Genomic DNA, 21,970 nt, shown 5'->3' on the forward strand with positions numbered 1-21,970 from the left:
CCCTGAGTCTGCCTGCCCCTTCTCTTGTACCCCTTGCCCAATTTCCAGGCTATCCTGACCTGCAGCCCACTCTTGACATATCCCAGAGGCTTCATACGTCAACAATCTGTGGCTTCCTCACCACAAGCCACCCCTTGCTGGTGACATTTGCTGTTTCAACATTTTCAGCATATTTGCTTTTGCTAGTCTATGGATGCTATTTACAAAGTAGCAACTATAATCTCAAAGAAGTGAGACTCAGTTCTTCTGCATCCCACCAAAAAAAAAAAAAAGAAAAAAAAAAAAGAAGAAAGAAGGTGAGATGAGAAATGCACAGATAAGACAGTTCGCCTTTATTCACATCTCTAGGGCATTTTTGTTGCAGCAAAACTTGTCCACAAAGGTCAGGTACAGAAGGGAACAGGGTACATCCACCAGTCTCCCATCTTTAGATAAAACTCAAATGTCTAAAAGGCTTAAGGAACAAACAGCTCATAGAGGAGAGTCAGGGAGATTGAGTTCTCAGGCAGACACAGTTTAGAGGAAACCATACTTAACTGAATAGCCAATAAGCACCAAAGGTCACATTGATGAGAACAAAAAAATGTAGTTTCACGGAATCAGTTACTTGTTCACAGTACTGTTATTTCACCTTTTGAAAGTCATGTAATTAATTACATTTAGTTGCTTGTATTTCAAAGGTAGTCTCACTTTCATTATATAACTCTTGAACATGGAGTTACAACACATTTGACACAATGTTCTGTTACTGCAAAGTAATAGATGTATTCAAACAACTTTATCTTAAAGAACTCATTTAAGTAATTTGCAACTTTATCTTCATCATAAGCCTCACCCCCATCTAATACTACAGTCCTCAGTTTTAGTAGGGCAAACACTAAGAAAAAAACCCAACCTGCAGCCTACAAACCCCACTGTGCCATACTAAAGCAGATAATGTGTCATATTATCTATCCTCATACACATCTCACTCAGATCTCTTTTAAAAAGTCACAGCAAAGAGTGTAAGACAAACAATACAGCCCATTTACTCACGTTTTCCAGAGCACTGCCTTTGGCTGCCCTCCTCCATCGCTCCACTCCCCAAGGCACAGGATCTAGCATCCACCTGCCCCCTTTTGTACCCTTGGGCTTGATTGATAACCCAGTTCAGCTGATTTCCCTAGGAGACAGCAGGAGGAGAAAGGCTACAGCCACAGGCAGGCAAAAAAAGAACCCCAAAATGAAACAGATAGTTTTCCATATGTCATTCATACTGCACCCCTCACATCTCATATCCCCTCCCAGCAGCTGTGGGTTCCCCAGCCGAACCAAAAATTCAAGGCTCTTCCTGATGGGCCTAAAATGCCAACTTCCTAAACTAGATTAAAGTAAGATGAATGTTAGCTCACTGTATGGGGAGGTAAACTTATGAACCAAACTCGATTTCCCAAGCAGGACCATACAGACTTGCTATTTAGCAGCAGTGGGAGGCAGTGACAACAAGGAACCATTGTCACTGTCTGCATAGTCAGCTGTCCACAAAGCCTTTTTCTAAGCTGATTTTGGTGAAAAAGTGCAAAAAGATGGAAAGCCTTGCTTCTGGCTCTGTAGTAAAATATTTTGCTGCAATTAAGTACATTTGTACTTGAAGCATCCAGGGTGACATAATGGCTTCCATGGGAATCAAAGTGTTGCATCCACAGGGAGCTGTACCTCTGGGACTACAAGGTCCCCCTAGGGCAGCAAGTGTTTCTACTCAAGGTACAGAGCAGTCCATAGGATCATGGCCCCATCAGGTCTTTTTTTTTTCATCAATTTTCCTGTTGGAAAAGCAGTGATTTCCCTTGTGCAAAACATTGTAACATTGCATGGATGTGCTTCAGAGGAGAGCAGAGCACAGGGCTTTGCAGAAACACCTAGTAAGGGAACAGTGCTGGATGAAACCTGTCAGGTGGAGGAATCTCTTTTGAGAAAAATAAATACTTTAATGCCGCTTAATGCAGGGAAAAAATGGACCAGCACATTCAGCACTGAGATGTTTCTGTGGAAAGATGGTGGTGGGTTGGAGGATGAACATTACCGTTTTCATTCCTCCTGCAGCCCCACTTGACAATCATTTGAGCCCTGCTATGGACCATAAAATCCAGGCAGACCCCTGCCCAAAAACAAAAATCATCAGCTCTGAGCATCCCTGCCTGATCACCTCAAGATCAGGAGTAGCTTGTTCCTTCCTCCAGAGTGCCCTCAACCTTAGACAACCGTCAACAGCACTCCCTGGGCTGTCCTGGCCCCAAGACCACCACTTCCATCAGCCTTTAGGCCACCCAGACATGGAGCCAACTGCGCAGCGAACGCAGCAGGAGAGAGGGCAGCACGCTCCCGGATTATCACAGCCCGCAGGATCGCGGATTAGAAGGAAAGGCTGTTCCTCGGGAGGGAGCGGAGCACATGGTTTGACGGGCTGACCTTGCCGGGGTTGGGGGCGAGGGGAGGGGGCGATGCGCCACTTCCAGCCCGGGCAATGACGGAGCAGAATCGCTGATCCCAGCAGGGCACGGACCGCGCTCCAGCTTCGCAATGCTGTTAGTGCGGATTCCTCTCTCCCCTACGACTTTTTTTTTTCCCTTTATATTTTTTTTCCCAAACCTTTGTGGAACAGACGCCCTCTCCTTGCCCCAGTTGGAGCTGCAGTAGAATGAAAAGGGGGGTGGGAAGAAGGGAGGAGAGGAGGGGAAAAAAAACCCCGCTTTTGGTTGAGGTTTTCCTGTTACTATCACTGTAGCGTTTATTTAGCCAATCTCCTAACTATGACGCGAGGAAGGCAGGAATCATGGCTTGCTCATAATATTTAACACACCCACTGAAAGCTGGAGCTGCAGAGCTACTAGTCCAACCAGTCTCCAGAATTCAGTGTAGCTGAAAGAGGTTTTCACTCTGCACCTGCCAAAGATATCTCCCCCCTCTTTCCTTCTCTCCCCCCTTCTCTCTTCCTTTCTCTCTCTCTCTAAAAGGCAGATCTGTAAGACCCAGCAGAGATCAAAGACCTCTTCGCTAAAAAGAACCTCTACTGATTTATATTAGTTTCTTTCCTCTAATTCTTCCTTCTCTCCCTTCTTTTTTTTCTGTGCCATATTTAACCTTTATGTTGCAGTTGTGCCATCAGACAGTTTTGCAGCCAAAAAAAACCAACCCAAGCCAAAGCAAAAGCCCAGCTCGGATACAGCAGCCACCCAGACTCGATCTCAGTTGAACATACTAATCTCTCCCGAGCACTGGACGCGATGGACGAAGAAACTGGAACTGCTCTAAGAAAATGATATTCCAGCCAATGTTCTTAAAGAGTCTGAGAGAAGAGAGGGAGCGAGAGCGAGCGGAGAGCGCTTCTGCTGCATCACTGCTCAAATCCAAGGGAAGGGAGTCAGCGTTTCCAGCACAGCCAAATATTATGGATGATTTTTTTTCTTCTGTCGCCTTTCCGCACAGGTTTTCTTAATATTTTTCTTTCCCCCCTCCTCCTCCCCGTATTTTTTTTTTAATTTTATTTAATCAGCGCCAGTGTCTGATGCCGGTTTCTCTCCAAGAGTCAGTTCTCGGTATTTGTTGTGATCCCCGTAATAAAAAGAAGGAGAAATCGTGAACAGATGGCTTTCTATATTGCCATGCCGCTGGCATTGTTTTCCTGTTGATTTTAAAGGCTCGGTCCGGAGCTCCTTTTTTTTATTATTTTTTTTTCTTTTATTCTTTTTTTTCCCCCCTCCCCCTCCCAAGTTCTTGATGATACTGAGAAATGAGGACCTATCGGGTTTAGCCTGTTTATTTCTCGGCGCCTATGGAGGTAACTTTATTGACTTGATCGCTCGCTTCCCGACCCGAGAGGAGCAACCCGGAGCCCCGGGGGGGGCCCGGCAGCCCCGCGCCCGCCCGGGCTCTCTCCGCCGCCGCCTCCCCTCCCTCCCCCTTCCCCCGGTAATTCATCAGCCGCCCCGGCCATGAAAATGCTCCTGGTCCGCAAGTTCCGGGTGCTGATCCTGATGGTGTTCCTCGTCGCCTGCACCATGCACATCATGATCGACCTGCTGCCGCGGCTGGAGCGCCGCGGGCCCGAGGGCCGCCCGGGCTGTTCCTGCCCGCCGCCCGCCGCCGCCGCGCCGCCCCGCGCCGCCCCGCGCTGGCCCAGCAAGCACACGCTGCGGATCCTGCAGGACTTCAGCGCCGAGCCGGCCTCCAACCTCTCCTCGCAGTCGCGGGAGGCGGCGGCGGAGCGGGCGGCGGGCGGTGGAGGCGCTGGAGGCGGCGCGGGGGCGGCGGCGGCGGCGGGGAGGACGCGGCGGCTGATCGGCCCCGGAGCGCCGCGCCCGCCGCCCCCCGCCGCCGCCGCCGCCGCCGCCCCGCTGGCCGCCCTCTTCGAGCACCCGCTGTACCGCGCCGCCCTGCCCCCGCTGGCCGACGGCGACCTGCTCTTCAATGTCAACAGCGACATCAGGTTCAACCCGCGGGCGGCCGAGCAGCCCGAGTGGTGAGTGCCCCGGGGGGGGGACGCACGGGGCTCCGGCTGCGCCCCGGTGGGAACGCGGCGTGTCCCCGTGTCGCTGCCCTGCGTTGGGTAGCGCGGGGTTTAGCCGGGCACTGGCGAGGAGCGGTGTCGTGGCTGGTTTGGAGTGGGTAGAGGGTTAAACTGAGCGACTCGGGGTCACTGGGAGAAAAGGGAAACCATTCGCAGGCTCGGCCGGTCGTGTTCCTTCAAAAATTAAATGCCATGATATACAGAATAAACACAGGAGCACGAGAAGGCTGGAGCGCTGGGGCCGAAGGGTCCGTCTGCCCCATCTCCAGCTGTAGCCGAGGCAGATGTTGCAAGAACAACGGTGTGAGGGTGAGCTCATAGTGAGCTTTATTCTCCAGCACCTTCCCACCTTCCCAGTCTCCCATCCAGAGGTGAAGGGGCTGAGCAGTGAGGCCAGGCAGTAATACATTAACTTTTCTCAAAAGCAAGGTCTAGTACCACAAAGGCATTCATCCTGGCAGGTATTTCCACTCTCGGGATCAGATCTGTGCTACATTTTTCATCCCCAATTAATTCCCAGTGCCCTACACCTCCGCTGCTCTCCAGCGTTCAAAGCAGCCAGTTGCCTCTGTGAATCGTATGCCCTGTTGGCTCCTAAGAAATGCTGAGAAATTTCAATGACTGAAAAATCAAAAGGGTTGTCTAATACAACAGCACCCTCTTCCAAACACACTGACATTGTAATGTTTAAACAGCTGCATTGTACCGTGCAAAAGCTCTGTCAAGCTGCAGAGCAGCCAGCATGATCTAAACCTTTAGAAAGAGAGGATAAATAATTCTGATTTCCGCCCCATGAGCATGTGAATTGTCCAGGCCTCTTCCATCTAGTAATCCTAACTGACTGTGAAGGGAAATAACCTGAAAAAGTTCTGGTTGCTCTGAGAGTAAAAGAGAAAGAAAAAAGTCACAAATGCCTGAACATCTGGAGATGACTGTAAACACAGAGAACTCTGGATAGAAAATATGGGATAGTCTGTTCAGTAGGTGAACAGTGAAATCATCATTGATGTTCACAATGCAGCTGCCTGTTGTACTTATTTTCCATAGTGCCTGCAGCCAAAGTTCACAGAACTAGCATGAAATTTAGAAGGTAATAGTCATTAAACAATTCCTTGCTGTAGAAATATCCCACTGCTTGGGAAGGGGCAAAACCAGCCAGTTCTTCAGCAATCAGTTCAGAGCAATCCAGTTTCTTCTCATTCTCTCTATTTAAGAAAGGAGAGAGAGAGTGAGAGCATTGGGTACCACAGGTCAGGTTGCTGCTGCACTCTGGGTTCCCAGCTCCATGTCCCTGTTAAATAAAGATTCAGGATGATGCTCTCCTTTTAAATAAAGATTCAGGATGATGCTCTCCTTTGAGTCAGACCTGTAAAGGCTCTGTGTAACATGATACAAGCTAAACACAAGGTAAAACTTGAGCTCTGTGTTTCTGCTATATAAGGGGCTCTGCCAACACTCAGTGATGTCACACTGAGTTTTGCTCCTGACTTTGGTGGCCTTTCAGTCAGGCAGGATGAGTGGAGGTGAGAATCCATCTCCCCATTGACCCCAGGTGGGAGCCTGCTCCTGGCATGGAGCTGGTGCAGGGAGAAACCTGGGACCTCTTTCCCCTCTGTAGTGCTTTGCCTTTCCAACGTTCTAAAGCCCTGTTTCTTGATGTATGTTACAAACTGTAACATTATTTCTTTCTCCTCAATTTTTGGGTCTTGTTGTGTTTTTTTTTTCTTTTTTTTTTTTTTTTTGGTGGTAGGCAAAATGAAGATCATCATGAAGAATTTTTGCCAACAGGAGAAACCTCCATAGACTCCTATCCAAACTGGTTAAAATTCCACATTGGCATTAATCGGTACGAGTTGTATTCCAGACATAATCCTGCAATTGAGGCTTTACTCCAAGACCTTGTCTCCCAAAAGATAACCAGTGTTGGTATGTTTGGATATATGTTATTTGTTTATTATTATTTGCTCTTTGTTTAGAATCTCATCGTTTGAATATAAATATTTTGCATGGCTTCTCTCCGGTGTCCCTACAACATTGCTTCCTTACTTCTCTGCTCATTTTCCCTGTTAAACATAAGGAGATATTGCCAGCTCTGTATGACCTGAATAATTGCCAAGTCTGCCAGCAAAGGCAAATCCCATTCACTTCAGAGATCTTTCAGTCACAGTCAGGCTGAAAGTGCCCTATTCGGTTATTTAAAATAAATACGATAATAATAATAAAAAAAAAAAAAAAGGATGGCAAAAAGCAGATAGCGTCTTGCACGAGCTGGATTTGTATTATTGGCTGGTTATTATCGAAAAGGCTGTGTCTGGCACAGCCTCGTGTTCCCGAGGAAGGAGAGGCGGCTGACCTGCAGCCCTGCAGCGATGGCCGCGGGAGCATCCGGCACCGCGGGGCTCTGCGGCTGCCGGAGCTGCAGCTTCCCTGGGCATCGCGCAGGGAGCTCCAGGCGAGCCAGCCTCCTGCTGAGCAGGGTTCAGCTCTGTTTATTCTGCTTGTAAATCCACAACGGGGATGTGCCCGTGTCAACCTTTGGCTCTGGTTAAACAAGGTGACACAGTTCGGGGCTTTTCTCCAGGGTTGTTTAATGGCAACGTGTGTCTCCTTGAATTTAGCCGCGTAGCTGCACGGGGGGAAAAAAATGACACAGCCCCAAATGACAGCCCTGGGATACTAAACAAATGCACACCCCGTGGTTTCCAGAGGTAGGGAGCTGCAGCGCAGGCAGTGGTTTCCATCCACCACGCAGAAAATGAAGTTACTTGTGCTGACCACAAAGTTGCAAAGTCCCTTTCAGAGGGATGAAATAGCAGGAGCTCTGTAAAAGTGCTGATGGTGTGTTGGCACTGTGGGATGAGGTCAGCAGGTCTTTAACCCCGCAAGGCAAAAATTCCCCCAGCTTCAGCAGGAAATGGTCTGGGCAAGAATAGCTCAAGCAGCCCTAAGGTTTACATTTTCCATTGTGTGAATCACAGTGGCTGCTGAGCAGGAATAAAGGAGATCCTTGGTCATCAAGAGTGGGCTGATTTAGCTGGTTGGGATGGAGTAGATGGAAAATGCAGGATGCTACAGGAGAGCTTTGCCTCCATGAATCTTGCTGCCTGGTGGCTGTGCTCAGCACGCTGCTCTGCTGGGGCAGCATTTTGAATAAAACACTTTGTGATATCCAGGTGCCATCCCACATGTTGGATTCAAGGGTCCAGTGGACAGGTAACTCATGAAAGATGACAAACATGGACTCATTTATTAACCTGTGCTGGCTTTTCTGTCCCCAAAAGTCTGGATTGGAGTGATTCATGAAGGAGGTTGGGTTTGACAATTAAACCATGTGTTTTCCCTTCCCTAGCTCAGAGGTGACACTGCAGGTAGCAGCAGTCTCTGTATGGACATGGTCTGGATGATTTTCTCCTTGATATAGCCCTCACCTTTCCTGACCTTGCCCCTCAATACCAAGTGATTTTTGGAATATTAGTGACATGTGCAAATGGAGATTGAGCCAGCACTTTGTGACACATGTTGACGTTGCTCTTTGGGCACGTCCGTTGAGGAGGGAAAGATGCAGTCTGTGCCCTTTCCTGTCCCCACAGTGAGCAGCAGAGCCCAGGCAGTGTCCTCAGCACTGTGAGGTGATGCTCAGCCAAGTCATCTCCTGGCCCATCTCTTGAGGCTTGCACCAAGTGCACTGGCTCTAGCAGTGTTTTGTACTGCATGGCTGCTGAGTGTATCGATCTCTACTTACCTCCTCAGCCCTTCAGAGCTCAGCTCAGCTCAGCTGTGTTGTCTGTGCAGGAGGAGAGCAGTGTTTGCAGCAAACTTGGCAGTGTTTGAGCCATGAAGTCTGTCACTTCTTCAGAGCAGTGGGATGGCTAAGGTTGATGTAGGGACATAGAAGCTGGTGGGAGAAAAATGGAGGTAGGAGCAAGAAATAATAGTTTAGTCCTCACTCTTCACTTGATTATCTGGGCTTGGTCTTGTGCTTCTGGGCATGTGGCTTCACCAGTCTGTGCTTCAATTATCCTAGCAGCAAAACATTATCCTCATAAAACATAGGAGTGAAATCCTGACCCTGGTGACGTAAGTGGAAGTTTTGCCATTTGCTTCCCTGGGGCCGTGGTTTCACCTAATGTGTCATACAGATGTGCCATGGGGTTTCCAATAATTCTGATTTTGATAGAGCTTTCAGATCAACGAGGGGAAAGGGCCATGGGACCACAGAGGAAGATTTATGGTTGCTATTAGCTATTCCCTTTGGGATTGTCTCTGTTAATGTTTGAGCAAGGCTCTTAAGAGCATGGTAGGGCCTCTTAGGCCTCTAACAAAAACACAGAGCCATGGTTTCTAGCAATGAATCAGTATAATTTCCATATATTAAACCGTGAGGTATATTTGGTGTTGGTATTGGCCACTGTGGTAACTGACAGAGAATGATTCCTACACATAAATACCAGTTTAAAATCAAGTGTATGGAAATGGAAAGGGGACTTTTGCCGATGTAGAGGTGCCAGGATCTGAATTTTGGTGGGAGCATTCATTGTCTGTCCCTGTGGGGGTTCAGGAGCTTTGTCAGGTTGCAACAAAAGAAAGAACATATTGTTAATGTTTTTTAAGATGAGACTGGAGGTTAATATACTTTCTTTTTTTATTATTTATTACACAATGCAGCATCTCTTATTTTATGTTCCAAATTCTTTGAGTGTTTAAAAATACATGTTTTAATGTAATCCCTGCCAGTTTTCAGCTTTACTGCAGAGCAGCACAGGGATTCAAAAGCATTTAAGCTGATTAATAAAGAGTAATATATTTGACCAAAGGACATTTATAGGTCTGTTACATTCTTTGCAAACTCCTGCATATCTTCTAATTAGTCTTGTTTTTTTCCTTATGGTCCATTTTTGCTGAGTTTCTTGTTTTTTCTTCCTCTAAGGCAGCTGGGAAGATATCAGCTTAGGAGTATAAAATAAATTGAAACGTATACAGTGCCCAGTCTTCAGGCTTCTTTTAGCAAGCAGGACAATTAAATATACAGGGTTACATGCATTAGATGAAATGGGATATTGCTTTATCCAGTTTCTTCCCAGTATTCAGATTTAGTTTGGCTCTAATAGAATTAGATGCTTTGCTTGATACCCACAGTAATTAGATCCAAACTGCAGCAAAACAGCCTTCTTGGCCACACTGTGATTTCTCTGCTCAGCTTGCATTATTTATGGGGGAGAGTGGTGACCAGATTGATCTCCCATGTCTATTAGAACCACTCACATGACTCTGAAACGTGCAGTGGTATTTTAAAATGAAAACGGTGACAGAAGCAATTCCCAAGAGCAGGGAGCACCAAGGTGACATTTTCTTGATGTTAAAGTTTAAATGGAACAATTCCATGGATGGGAAGGAGCATCACATCCAGCTCCCACAGTGACACCTAGAGCTGGCCTGGAAAAGGACAGGGTTACCCAGGCTCTCGAGCTGAGGATGAATTCCGTGCCCTGCATCAGTATATATATTTCCTATTCATTTTGTTCAGCATAAAGGGATAGCTCTTAATTTGATTTAATTCACTGAAAATTTCCTCTTGCCATAAATAGGAGCCTAGAGAGAATTGCTTTTCCACTGAGCACTGAAGCCTGATTTTCAGAAGTACATGCACAGGCAATTGCACATTTCCTTTGCCTTTCATAACTGTTTATTGCATGCATAAATAACCATAGTTAGCTGTTTTCTTGCATATTTACAAGATGTCTGTGCATAATTGTTGCAGCACTGTCAGCAGCTTAACACCAGCTCTGGCATGGTGCTTTGTAGGGGCAGCGTGGGCTTGGTCTTGCTTGTGTTGCTGTCCAGAGGATCTTGCTGTGGGACTGCCTGTAAGCAGAATAGGCCTTTGTGATTCCTCTGTTTAGCAGGGGTTTATTTTTTGATTCTTTAAATCCTCTGGTTGTAAAGGTTTGGAAACATAACCCGACTGAGGTAATTTCTGAACCTCTGGTGCCTTCAGTTTGTTCAGGCAGTAATTAGAAAGCAAGCGTGCGAGATTACTCACGCAGGGGATAAATGCTGCAATTACCTGAGGTGGACTCTGCTTCAAGGCAGGCAAAAAAAAAAAAAAAGGGGGGAAGAAGAAAAAGACAAGACGCTAAATATTGAACATAAATTCTGGTTCTAAAGAAAAGTATAAAAATCTCATCCAAAAGAAAGGAAAAAGTGCTTTTGAGAACTTGCGAAAAACATAATGAAATGTAGCACCATTGATTTACTGTATAAGAAAACAATGAATCTGCCAAGAGTCAGCAGATTGATTTAATGTACAATTCCAGATGAAAGGAGGGGACTTAAAACGTACAACAAAGCCTAAGAATAATTTCACAGATCTCTTCCCCTGCAGAAGTCTTTTACTTTCTTGACTAAACCAAGAAAGTCCTTTAAAAACAAGTTAGCAGAACTGACTGAACAAGGACAAATTAAGAGATAATGAGGGCTTGAATTTGTTTTGAAATATGTTCTTTACAGCTTGTACAGGGCCATGTCTCTAGCCTGGGGCAGAGCATTACTTGTTAAAGCCAATCAACATGTTTATGTTAGATTTAAGCTTGATCTATAAATAGGAATCCAAAATGGATCTGAACATCCTCTGTTTCAGATGTTAATTGCATCCCAGGCTGGGACTGGATCTCACTTCTCAGGTATTAGCGCTGCATAATTAAATGTATTTTAAAACGTTTGTTGGATTCTGACCAAAAGAATCAGAAAAGGTTCAAAGATCGTGTTGGGACTCTCACTCTCCATCAGAAAACCCTATGGTCTAGATAGGCTGGTAGGACCAGGGCTATCATGGAGTAAACCAGAGGAGCTGGAAAGCCAGACCAATTGAAATTCCAAATTCTTCTGGGTCAGATCCCTTTGGGCAGGATTGTATCTCTACTGGGAGTTAGTACTGGATGGTAGCCAGAAACCCTGTGGCATACAGTTTTAAAAAGATGACTGAGAGATGATAGGTAGAGTACCTTGTATTGGATGGTGTATTTGGCTCAGGGAGGGAATTCAGAACTTGTGTTGCTGAGGGGACAAGGTGGGGAAGTAGCAGACATGGAATGTGGCCGTGACAGCAGGCTCTTAGATGTAAATGGAGTGGGGATTTTTGCAGGCTTGATCCAAAATCTAACAGAGGAAACAGAGAGAATCCCACCAATTTCACTAATCTTTGGACAAGACTCTAATCCCAGTCATTCAAGCAAAAAGATTTCTCAGGGAATTTTTTGCAAAGCCTCCTAAAGTTGGAAGATTTCTGATCACACTTGAGAGCCCTTACACGGGGTTAACAGGAAAGGTTAATGCTGCTTTCCATTTCCTTCTACTTTGGGGGAAAAGAGAGGCTTTGAATTGCCTGAAGATGAAAAGTAATGATGGTATTGGGATTTGTTTGTAGCAGTGTACCAGTACATCCAGGAGCTGTATGAGACTTGATTTGAAGTGCCTGTTGTGAGCTAGCAGGTTTATAAAGCCTTTTACAGAGCTGTTTGTGACCTGTGATGTTACAGTATATTAAAAAACCTTAAAAAAAAAAAAAGAAAGGTGAATTTAGAGAGTGACTAGTGGTTCCCTTGGAGTCAGTACAGCCTTGTTGCAAGGCCTTAGTAAAAATCCCTAAGCCTGCTGATCAGACGTGACAGGCTGCAATGGTGTAGCATCATCCACTTCCTTGGAGAATTGGATCCATTGCTTCTGGGTATTATACATTCCTCAGAAATGTTCCTGTGGGCAGTAGATGAAGGTACAAGGATATCTCCAGATGAGCAAGCAATGTTGATTTGGGATAAACCCCTGGAAGGTGACAGGGCTCCCGTTATTTGGCCAAAATGGCCAGAGAGGTGTGTTTAACTGAGGTCTGAGCAGAAAAGGGAGTTCCTGGAGGAATACAGCTCAGGAAATGAGGGGGAAGCCAGTATGCAGATGTGATGCTAAGTCAGGACAAGGGAAGTGATCTGACCTAGAGGTCAGAGTCAATCATCTCCAATGAGATCTTCTCTTTTCTGGCATTGCCACCCCAAAATTTGGGCACCCTGGACTTCGCCCAAGCCTGCTTAATTTACAGGTACAGCAAGGGTCTTGTTGAGTTTAAAAGAACAGTCTCAGTTTAGGTGTTTCCATCTCTGCAGGGGTTACAATGTTGGGCTCTAACTAGTCTGCATTTGGAGGGTGGCCTTGAATCACCCCCAGCCTGACCAGCACAGCTGTGGCACTGGCAGAGCAGACAAAGTGGGAATATCCGCACACAAGTCTGGATGATGGGGTGGGAAACCAAGGTGCAGTTCTGGCATGGGCTGTTTTCCATGATGCACGTGGGTTCCAGCATGCCCTGCCAGAAAGCACGATGGGACACCATTCCCACCAGTGTCACCCTCTGGCTTGGAGGGGCCCAAAGTTTGCTCCTCGCAGCAGTGGAGGAACAACGTGCCAGCAAAATTTGTGTTTGGTCGAGGCTGCGGGTGCAACCAATTAAGGCAACACAATACCAGGGATCCAAAAAGACGAGGGAGACGCTTTTGTCTTACTTCAGCTCAATTCCTTCTGACAGGAAACCAGGCTTGTGTCTCTCATGGAAGAATTACTCTAAATTGTTAATCTTCTTCATACATTTCCCTGCCTGGTGATGACATACTCGCTGTGGAGTTTGGCTGCTAACAAAATCATTATCTGTCAAGTGGCTTCAACTTTCTGGGAAACCAGTTGCCTTAATGTGTCCAAAACTTTGTGCTCGGAAAAGGGCGTGATGAAACATCCCTTTTTCTTCTTCTTTGCATTGCTGTGATTGCAGGGGGGTTAGAGTAGTTGATATTTAAGGTCCCTTCCAACCCAAGCCGTTGTGTGATTCCATGTTTTATTTGAAATCCCGCACCTTTGGCAGTGGTTGGGCAGGGAAGGTGGTCAGGACTGCCCTGTCTCTGTGGGCATGAGGCCAGGGCAGCTCTAGCTGCCTGCTTGCTGTCCAGACTCACCAGGGGTGTTTCCAGAATGCACAGTTGGGTGTGATGGTCCCGAGGCACCACATGTAGGTTTTGGACTGGAGGATTTCTGCTTCTCATTGCCCTCAGGCTGTGGGTTGGGTATGAAAAAGCCTAGTGCTCCTTCTCCCCTCAGGTGCAGAACAACTGACCTGTTCTGCACAAGAGAAGGAGTTTAATCCATGAAAGCCACGTGCTTCTGCTTTACCTGGTCAATTCAAATTGCTTAATGCCCTTTAATTTCTAATTATTTATTTGTTCCTTTGGGATAAACTGGAAATGCAAGAGAAGGCTGAGATCAGCAAAACAGCAAGGCAAGAGGGATTTTATTCTAGAAGTATAATTACACTAACCAGATTTGCATAGCATTTTGTTGCAAAAGTATAGATTACAAGTGCTGAAAGAGAGCTGATGACCTATCAGTGATAAGACACAGAGACAAGTAATTAAAAAGATGTGCAGCCAATGGCATTGGTTAGAGAAAAAAAACTATATAGGTGGAACAAGGGCAACTCTAAGCCAAAATTTACAGAGCAAGATAACCTGACATTTATGTAGTTCTCCAGTTGACATGGGTTTTGTCAGAACTCTAAGGAAAGGGATTGATTATCTGATGATTCGTAGAAAGCCTCTCTAAAGGCCTGACTCATCCACACAGCCCTGACAGCCATGCCCTGCCTCTCCCAACACAGAGGTACATTAAGGAGTTGGGCTATAGGTCATTTCATTTATTCAGAGCACTTCTGAATGAGGCAGTAGAAAAGCAGCTGTTTGCCAAAGTACATGTTTATCTTTTTTAAGTAGCCTTATCATCAAATAAAATGCATTTTTATGAATTCTTATACATATAGAAAAATCACTCCAACTTTAGAAACACTATAATCTGGCTGTTGGTGTGGTTTTGTCTAAATTTTTCAGACTGGTATAATAAATATCAGTCTTAAATTCCCGTTATCTCCCAGCTGGGAGGTGAGCATAGCCTTCAGTGTGCAGTGTGGGCCACTGTCCTTGCTGCCTCCATGTGTCCTCTCCTGCCCTCCCAGCCAAACCAGGGACCTGCTCTGCACAGCTCCATTCTCATGTATGAACCACCTTGGGATCCCTTGAAGTTAATAGCTGGGCTGGATACAACTCCATTGTGCATAGAGGAGGTGAATTTACATATCTCTACTGCTCAGCAGCCATTAATAAAATCACAGCAGAGATCAGAGATTGCTGCAGTATCTGCTCGTGCTTTTAATTAAGGAGATGTCTGCTGTGCATTGGACTGTACATCCCAGCTGCAGATGTCTTTGAAAGCACCCCGTCTCCTTTCCCAATGCGTGTCCCTTGTCAAAAGGAACTCTGAGAGCAATTGAAGATGGAAGAAACAAGACTCCAATGGTCTGTTCCTATCTATGCTGTTCAGTCAGGGTGCTTATAGAGCCCACAGTGGCCAGTTGGAGAAGACAAAGATGTGTCAGGAAGTACAATCCATGTTTAGTCCTGGTCAGCAGCCCAAAGTTCTTCCCTGTACTCTAATAATCTGTTGTCCAGTCAGGATTACCCTGCTTTGTGCTCCAGTACCACAGTGCTGCATCTAATACAGAGCAAAATAGATATGATTTGGTTTCAAGGAAGCTGAATTAAGTAGATCCACATGTCGCATTTTAAAACAGTTTTGGTTTTTTTTTCCCCAGCGATGAAATCAGGAGGCACCCAGCTGAAGCTGATCATGACATTCCAGAACTATGGACAAGCATTGTTCAAACCAATGAAGTAAGTCAAAAAAGTGTGTGTTGTTAAGTGAAATTGGGGTGGAATAGCCATTTTCTAAGCTGTTAAAAGTTTGATGTAGTGTCTCTCAAGGTTAACGTGTCTCATTCCTGAGGCTTGTTGCTGAGTCTGGAGCTTCGGGGTCTGTTGATACCTTGTTCTGCTAGACTGGTCTTTGGAAGAGATACTGAGGAAGCTTCAGAGACATTACAGTCTTGTCAGGAATGTTATTCACTCTGATCTCTGTGAAATCTCCCATCATAAATACAGGATGTTTTCAGCATTTCTTTCCTATGTAAACTTACTGCACAGGTCTGAGCTTTATCTAGTGTCAGTGCTCCTCTGGAACATGGCCAGACAAGAGAGGTGGTTCAGAACAGCTTTGGGAAGAGCTAAATAGTATTTGTCTGATAAATTATAATTTAATCAGTTGATTTATTGTTGTTTGTGTTAAAGGGTTGTATTAGTCATTTGGCTGTGGCTATGCTGAGTCTGTGAAAATGAGGTTATCCAAGAGTGGAACTGCAAGGTAATGACTCTGGAGAGAAAGGGAAGGACTAGGATTATGTGGCCTTGATTTGTGCCTGCCCAGATCCCACTGAGATAAGTTATTCAAATACAAAGTGGATGCAAATGACTCCTGAATTCTGACCTGTATGTTTGTGTTGTAATAAGGAAAATGACTCTGCTTATTATAGAGGGTTCATCAAAGATGCTCGGGGCTGCAAAATGTTTAATGAAGCTACTCAGTATCTGTGTCAAGGGTACCACTGGAATAATAAATTCATTTCCTTCTTTTGTTCCCACTGTAGGGAAGTTCAGTTAATTTTCTCTACGATGGTCCATAAAAGACTAAAGTAACTGAGAATGAGTGGTTTGGAATATGTGTTGGCATTGTGTTAGAGCTGTAGTGGGGAGCACAGCTCAGAGGGAAGCTGCTGGCTGGAGGCTGAGAAATTCCCCATTTCACTATAGATTTTGCTATAGATTGGTTTCAGAAAAGTACAGATTTGACTTGATTTTGTTTGACTTGCAGAAGGGCCAAAGAATTGGTCCCCCTGCCCCTCAACCCAAGTTTGTGCAGGAACCCTCCCTATGTGCATCTGTCCTGGGAATCACAAGGAAGTCCTATGAACTTTCAGGCAGCACAAGGCATTTGTGCAAATTTGTTATTTCCCAATTGCACACAAATTTTTCCTTGTTTTCAGTGGATCTCTGGTTGCCTGGGAGAGGTTGGAGGAAGCACAGACAATACTGACAAGTCAGAGGGAAGGTGGTAGCAGAAAGCATCTGCTCCAGCATCTGTCCTTCCTCTCCCTGTCCTCTCCCCAAATTTTCAGGTCACCAGTGCATGAACCCATCCCCTTTATCTGCAAGTTTGATGTATATAGGCACAATTCCTAATTGTGTCTTGTCCCACATACAAAATCAAGAACCAAGCGAGTTTCAAGCTGCCTTTAAGTATTTGGCAGAGTCGTAGTTGCACTGTTGGCTTTTTACATAGTGTGTGATTTGCTCCTTCTCTGTTTTCTCAGATGCAGATAATCTCAGTCTTTATCATTGGTATGACATTGTAATTCTGGGAATGCTAATGAGGTCAAATCAAAAGTTTGCCACTGCTACTGTGCTATACACAGCCTCAGCAGGATGATGGATGACAATAGAGGTGTAGCCACATTCCTGTGTAGAAGCAATTACTACCATCCACTAGAACAAAACAGAAAATGATGATGGCTTAATCATTCCCTTTGCTTGATTTGAGGGGCAGCAGTGCCCTGTTTTCTCACTGTTCTTTGCATCACATATACCCCTGGAAGAAGCACTCAGCATCTGCTTTTCCAGTCAGCAGACCTTACAGGAGCAATGCTGCTGCAGTTGTGCTGAGCGTCACTGAACACATTAGTGATATTAAATAAGGGTGTTTGCAAGCATTTGTCTTCATTCTGATAATGGTGAACAGGGAGCCAGATGCTCACCCAGCGTAAATCTTCCTGGTTCCTTTGGCATCTGGTCCCATTGGCCTCTTTCACCACCTTATGGACTGAGGTTGATGTTCTTGGAGAGGCTTGCAGCATCATTTCTTTATACAGAAATAAGCAGCCTAGAATGAAATAAAAATAATTTAAAAAATCCCCAGGCTTTAAATCTAGGAGACTTCTTGTAGGATCTTCTTCACTCACTAGATACTTTCCAGGCTGTTTCTGGTGCTCTCTCTTTTCTACAGGGTACCCTTTTGATTGAGGCTTCACAAAGCTGGGTGTTCTTTCCCAGGACAAGAGGCAGCAGGGAGCTCCAGACCTTTGGCAGTGACTTCTGCAGGGGAGTCACAGAAAAATGTGGTCCCTGGAGAACTGATGGAGACCCTGCAGAACTCATCTCACTGGCTCTGCCCTTTCCCAGCCTCCCAATTCCACATGGAATTTATCCAGGGAGAAAGCCAGCTCTGGAAAGGCCCAGGCAGGATTTGGAAGTGGGGAAACCAGAATCAGCCTTTGGCATCTTTTATGCTCTGTGTTTGACATTAACTGACAGCTCTTCATCTGGTTGTTGATTCAGGATAGTGGAGCAAATGAGAGGAGGGAAGCTTAGAAGTCAGGGAAATGTGATAGCAGTAAATAAAGCCTGATCAGCTGCAATTATTTTATTTATTTGTGGCTCTGCATCTTCATTTCTGAAATAATGGCCCATAAAGTATTGCAGAGGAAGCCAAATCTATTTATAAATCCTATGGCCCAGTGTAGATTCCTTTACTAATTCTAAATGCATGATAGAAAAAGCACGTATTTGCTAAAACTCCAGGGAAGATTTAATGTGTTTGCAATGTATCTTACACTTAATGTGTAGTTTTATTTAGCTCATAACAGTTCAATCATGCAAAATTATTACCATATGGGACAGAAGAAAAATAGCAACCTCCCCTTCTCCCATGATTAGTGTGTCTAACTGTACTAGTATTGTACATACAGCATAATAAAACCTATTTTCATGATTGCTGATATCTGCAGTTGCAGCTTTCTCTATGACTTACCAGATAGGGATGGGTAGAGCCATAAATTTCAAAGGGTTTTGGCTCATTTCTCCAAAAGGAACATACGCTCTCTAGTTTTATTTGGTTCCCCTTTGTTTCTGTGAGCTTGTGGAGTTAAATAGCTGGCTGGGCCACAAAACCAACATGCTATTTTTTTCCCTCCCAAGGCTTTATTCTTGAAGAGGGAAATTCTGCTCCAACAGAGCCAGTGTTAGGATTCCTATTGCATACACTGGTGCCAGGATTTTGAGAGAGGTTTTTACAGTTCCTTATGGAAAAGCCAAATAGGATCCAATAGAAAATGATACCTAGTTACTGGAGTTGTGAGAAAAGTGTCCTGTGGTCTGTGTTTAAGAATGACATCTCTCATTCCCAGTTTTATAGACTGCTTTGTACAAATGTGCAGAAGGGGTATTCATTATAAAATCTTTGAGGTTTATTTGTTCCATTCAAAGAAATACTACTGTATCTAGTGAACTTGCTTTTGGCTGAAGCAGATAAAAGCCAGTTCTGTTCCAACTTTAGATTTTACTGGATATTTTTAACATCTTTTTTCTTTTCTTCTGGTATTATAAGTCACAATACAGTATTGGTAAGAGCCACATGGCTGTTTCTTTCAGCAGATGAAGTTCACAGTTAAAGTCTTTAGTGAAGGAGAACCAATCAGCATGAGGGTGATACCAGGCCAGAGGAGACTTTGGGGTCAAAAAATGAAGTGTCCTTGAATCACAGTTGGTCGTCTCCTTCATTAACTTATCGAACACTGCTGACCACATTTTTTGTAACTTTTGCCCTTGCTGTGCCTCCTGAAACTTGCTGCTGTTGAAATAATGTTGCCCACTGGGAGCATCTCCGTGTTCCTGAACCTTCAGAGCCCTGACCCATCCCAGTGCCAGCCACAAAACCAGCGGGCAGTCACAGCCTAGGGCAAAGCTGGTGCTCTATGGAAATGAAACAAGCACACTCACCTTTCTGTTTCTGTAAAGTTCCTGTAGCTACCTTTTGGCTCAAAGACATGGTGCTGTCCCCTGGGCTGAAATGTGGCAGCCAAGGCCATGGGGAAGCTGAGTGGCACTTGGGGATGTGGAGGTGACACTTGGGGATGTGGTGTAGTGCTGAACACAGTGTGCTGGCGTAACAGCTGGGCTTGGCAATGCTGTGTTAGTGGTTGGACTCAATGATTTTAGGGGTCTTTTCCAGCCTAAATGATTCTATGATTTTTGTTTCAGTTGGCAAAGCCCAGATTTTTACTGGCTTTTAGATGTCATACTTACAGTGACAAAGGATTAGCAAGGTTCTTCAAGTTTCTCTTTGATTTCCTTTTAGGATTGTTCAACAAATAATGCATCTTTTGATAGGGATATTAAATAGGCCAAACAATCCCCATAATACAAACAACTGTTAATCGCTTTCATTTCCTGCAGTTATATTCCCTTTTCGAAGTTGCAGTGTGGCTGTTGTACCTGGGAAGTGCAGCCTCCAGGCCTGATTATCATATCAATTAGGCTGGTGTAATCCTTCTGAATTGGTAGCATTGCTTCCAAGTCAGAGGAGTTCAAACGAACTCCAGAACCGAGGCAGCTGAAAGATTGCTTTCCTTATTACATTGCATCTCATGCTGTTTTGAGGAAATACATTTTGCCAACCTGTTGCATGTGAGCTGGCAGGCATCCAGTATAAACATACTGTTATAAGTCAACATAGCAATTAAATCAAATTGCAATGTTTTCTCTGAGCAGCGAGAGAAGTGAGATATGCATCCAGTAGCTGCTATGCTAGAAGCCTTCGAGGATTAACACTTTGGCACGCTGGAATGTGCTGTGTGAAACCCAACTGAGCAGCCACTGGTCAAAGTGCAGCCCAGCAGCTGAGATTTGTCCCTTGGTTTAAGCTGTGTTACTGTACCAGTCACTGGAGAACACTGGTTCTGTGCAAGGTGGGTTACTGGAGACCTAAAATTGAATAAACTGGTTGGAAGGGTTGAATCTGATAATCCCAGCATTCAGTTTATGTAGGTGTATTTTAAAATTGCAAGGAGTGCTGTCTTGTTACATCATGAAGAAGAAATGCTTTCTTTGCTGCTGGAAGTAATAATCAGTAATCAGATATTCTGTGGGCCTCATCCATGAGATTTAGGGCTTTTTAAGGGCATTCAAATCCTTTCCTACCAGATCCCTGCTGAAATGTTTACCTGAGTGAGACTGATAGGCAGATTTGATTGTAGTTGTATCAGGAATAAATCTGGAGTTAACTGGATGAATTATATCTCTTGATATTTAAAGTGCATGAATCTGAATGTGGTCCTAAAGGAGGGCAGTGGAGGTTGCTGTGTAGCATTTTAGTTCTTTAACTTTTGCTATATTATGCATGAACTGTATTTCTCTTTTATAACTAATCCAGTTCATCAGATCAGACTTCTTCAGTATTTCAATGCAAATTGTGTCCTAGGACTCAGCAGTGCTTCTGGTCCAAATCTCATTTATGCAGATTGGAAAATTTGTGGTTACTTCAAGGGTAGCTGGATCAGGATGGAGTCTGACTAATGGCCCTGGACAGCAGTAGAATCCAGTGTCTGTCTGTCACCATGCACTGCATTTTCCCTTGCCACAGCTCAGCAACTGCTGACTGAAATATTGATCAATCCCATCCAGCTCAGGAGCAGTTTATTCTCAAATTCTGCAAACATGTTTGTGAAATGACCCCAGTCTGCCAAGTCCAGGTAGCTCAAAGGTCTGCTTAGATAAGAATCTTTGGGGTCTGTGACAGCAGGTTTCACTGTGCCAGCAGCCAGGAAGGGGAAAACAAATCTCCTTCCCTCTCTTTGGGCACCAGGTCTTTTGTGCTGTCCCAAACTGACCTAGCCTGGATTATCCCCTCCTGGAGCCAGACAGGAGCTGCCCTAAGCCAGATGGGACAATGAGCATCCCAAAGGTGGGAGGGAGCAGACCTTCCTGCAGCAAACCAGGGTTGTTTTGCTGGATATCACCATGTCCATGGGCTTCAGCCCCATCCCACTTCCCACTACTAGGAAGCTGCCATCCACCACTGTTGGTGAGTTCTCCCATATCCTTCTCCCCTGACCTCCCCATGACATCTTCAGCTCTGGACAGAAGAAGACTTCACTCTGCAGCTTCCAGAAATGCCAGCCCCACTGTCACTGTGGCTTTTTGCACAAATAATTCCAGCCTTGCATTTTTCTACAACACGATGCTCAATATATTTGTTCTTGTCTTACACAGACACAAACGGCCACAGGTCCTGCCTGTACCTGCCCCTTATCCCCATTTTAAGGGAGGCCTGAGTCACATTTTACAGTATAGAATTGTCTCTGCTTGATTAGATGCCTTCTAGGTGCTTACAGAATCTTACTAATTAGTCTTTGGGAACAAAGACATGCTGGTGTTAATTATATTTTTTTAAAGCCAGTTTTCACAATAGCTAACTTTTTTTTTTTATTACATTACCACAGTGTATTAGGAAAGAACCATCTTCAGTGTCTGATTTTAATCAAACCACTTCTTCACTTTAATTTTCTGCATACCAAAAAGTGCAGTCCTGTGGCTTTGTCTTTTAATCAGAGAGCCACTTTAGTTCCCCTGTTCCTTATTTCACACATTTTGCCATGTATCAACGGTGCAGAAA

At 44.9% G+C, this 21,970-nt stretch overlaps 1 protein-coding gene across 2 annotated transcripts in view; it reads left to right on the forward strand.

Moving 5' to 3' along the window:
* Positions 1 to 2,803: 2,803 nt before the first annotated feature.
* Positions 2,804 to 21,970, forward strand: part of FAM20C (FAM20C golgi associated secretory pathway kinase) — a 58,465-nt gene continuing 39,298 nt past the window's right edge. The window contains exons 1-4 of one of the 2 annotated variants that reach the window (XM_032703836.1): positions 2,804 to 3,465; positions 3,751 to 4,498; positions 6,297 to 6,472; positions 15,225 to 15,303. In XM_032703836.1, coding sequence (XP_032559727.1) covers positions 3,972 to 4,498; positions 6,297 to 6,472; positions 15,225 to 15,303 — 782 coding nt within the window. In that variant the 5' untranslated portion in view covers positions 2,804 to 3,465; positions 3,751 to 3,971. Of the gene's footprint in view, positions 4,499 to 6,296; positions 6,473 to 15,224; positions 15,304 to 21,970 lie in introns of both variants that reach the window. The other variant, XM_032703835.1, reaches the window with a different exon arrangement.

Source organism: Chiroxiphia lanceolata, chromosome 16 (assembly GCF_009829145.1).
Source record: "Chiroxiphia lanceolata isolate bChiLan1 chromosome 16, bChiLan1.pri, whole genome shotgun sequence".
Taxonomy (NCBI): Eukaryota; Metazoa; Chordata; class Aves; order Passeriformes; family Pipridae; genus Chiroxiphia; species Chiroxiphia lanceolata.